The sequence below is a fragment of the Egretta garzetta genome, unplaced genomic scaffold (genome assembly GCF_000687185.1).
Source record: "Egretta garzetta isolate BGI_Z169 unplaced genomic scaffold, ASM68718v1 scaffold932, whole genome shotgun sequence".
NCBI classification, from domain to species: Eukaryota; Metazoa; Chordata; class Aves; order Pelecaniformes; family Ardeidae; genus Egretta; species Egretta garzetta.
The window spans coordinates 32143-33553 of NW_009258897.1; the positions used below are offsets into that span (position 1 = coordinate 32143).

A 1411-nucleotide genomic window follows, 5' to 3' on the forward strand; every position below is an offset into this window, starting at 1 on the left:
CGGCCCCGGGTCGCCCCGCGGGCAGCGAGCTCGGCCGCAGGCACCCACGGGAGGCCAGCGCAGCCGCTGGGCAGGCCAGCATTTCACCACGGGGGCGCCCACCTGAGCCACGCTTTCGCCTACGGCTCCTTCCCTGCCAGAAAGGCATCTTTCTCTTCCCCTCTGCTGCAAGTTTTGGTACTTTCAGGCAACGGTTCCAGCACGGAGGACCGGGCTGGGGAGCTCAGGGCGAGGAGCAGCAGCTCCCGCGGCTCTCCCGGTCGCCACGGGCAGAGGGACGCTGCCCTGAGCACAGCACGGGGCTGCTCCGAGGGGAACCCCGAGCGAGAGGCAGACAGAGACAGCAGGAAAGAGCAGAGGAGTTCAGATTTAATGCCTCACACTGTACCTTGGTTTCTACCTTTATTCCCAGAACCTGAACAAGTGAAAAAAACAAAACACATTAGCGATGCACGAGCGAGCCGACTCGGCAGCTTCTCCCAGGGGCTGCCCGTGGGTCCCAGCAGGACCCGTGGGGCAGAGCATCCACAACAGCCTGGCTGCTCCAGCTCGCCCAGGTCTGCTCCCCCCTCCCCAGGGAGGCCGGGGCATCCCAACGCCTTACCTTGGTGTTGAAGTACTGGAAGATATTCTTCAGGATGTCTGCTTCGATCCTGGACAGCACCAGCTCCTTGGGAGCGTACATAGCCACGTATCCGTAGCAGAGGATCAGAGTGCTCTTGATTTTCTCCACTTCGTTGTCGCTACGGTCCTGTTGGAGCAGATGAGAAAGTTAACGGGGGGAGTGGTGGGGGAGCCAGGGCCGGGTCTCACGGGGAGGTGGCTTCTGCAGGGGCTGCCTGACCAGCTGAAGGTGTCCACCCCTCCCAAAAAAACCCAGCCCCTCCAAGCGGGTTTCAGAGCTTCGCCTCCCATCCTGTTGGTGGTGGCAGTGACCTCCAGAGCCCTGAAGGAGCACCAGGCATCCCAGCGTGAGCCGCACCGAGAGCATGGCTCCGACCGAGGCACCAGCCCCAGCCTGCCATCGGGTGTTACCCTCCAGAGCCCTGCGGGGATGTATGTGAGTCCCAGCCCCTGGTTAACCAGGTTAACTACCACACCAGAAATCAGCACCCCCTGCCCATTAACCAGTGCTGCTGTCCCAGGGAGCAGCTCATGGCCGACCCCCTCGTACCACGGCCCGAGGGGCAGGGCAGGGACAAGGGCTGCGCAAGGGCCAGCTCCCGAGCCCTGGGCACCTCTCGGTCATGGGCCAAGGCCTCTTCACAGAATCCCAGAATGGCTGGGGCTGGCAGGGCCCTCGGGAGCTCACCCAGTGCCACCCCCCTGCCCAGGCAGGCTCACCCAGAGCAGGGGGCACAGGACAGCGGCCAGGCGGGGGGTGAAGATCTCCAGCGCAGGAGACCTCCCA

At 63.9% G+C, this 1411-nt stretch overlaps 1 protein-coding gene across 1 annotated transcript in view; it reads right to left on the reverse strand.

Annotated features, from left to right (window-relative positions):
* MROH1 (maestro heat like repeat family member 1) overlaps positions 1–1411 on the reverse strand; it is a 58342-nt gene that overhangs the window by 23323 nt on the left and 33608 nt on the right. Inside the window, exons 21-22 of the mRNA XM_035889841.1 lie at positions 605–751; positions 389–415 (exon numbers count right to left, since the gene is read on the reverse strand). Of these exons, the coding sequence (XP_035745734.1) occupies positions 389–415; positions 605–751 (174 nt within the window). The remainder of the gene's footprint in view (positions 1–388; positions 416–604; positions 752–1411) is intronic.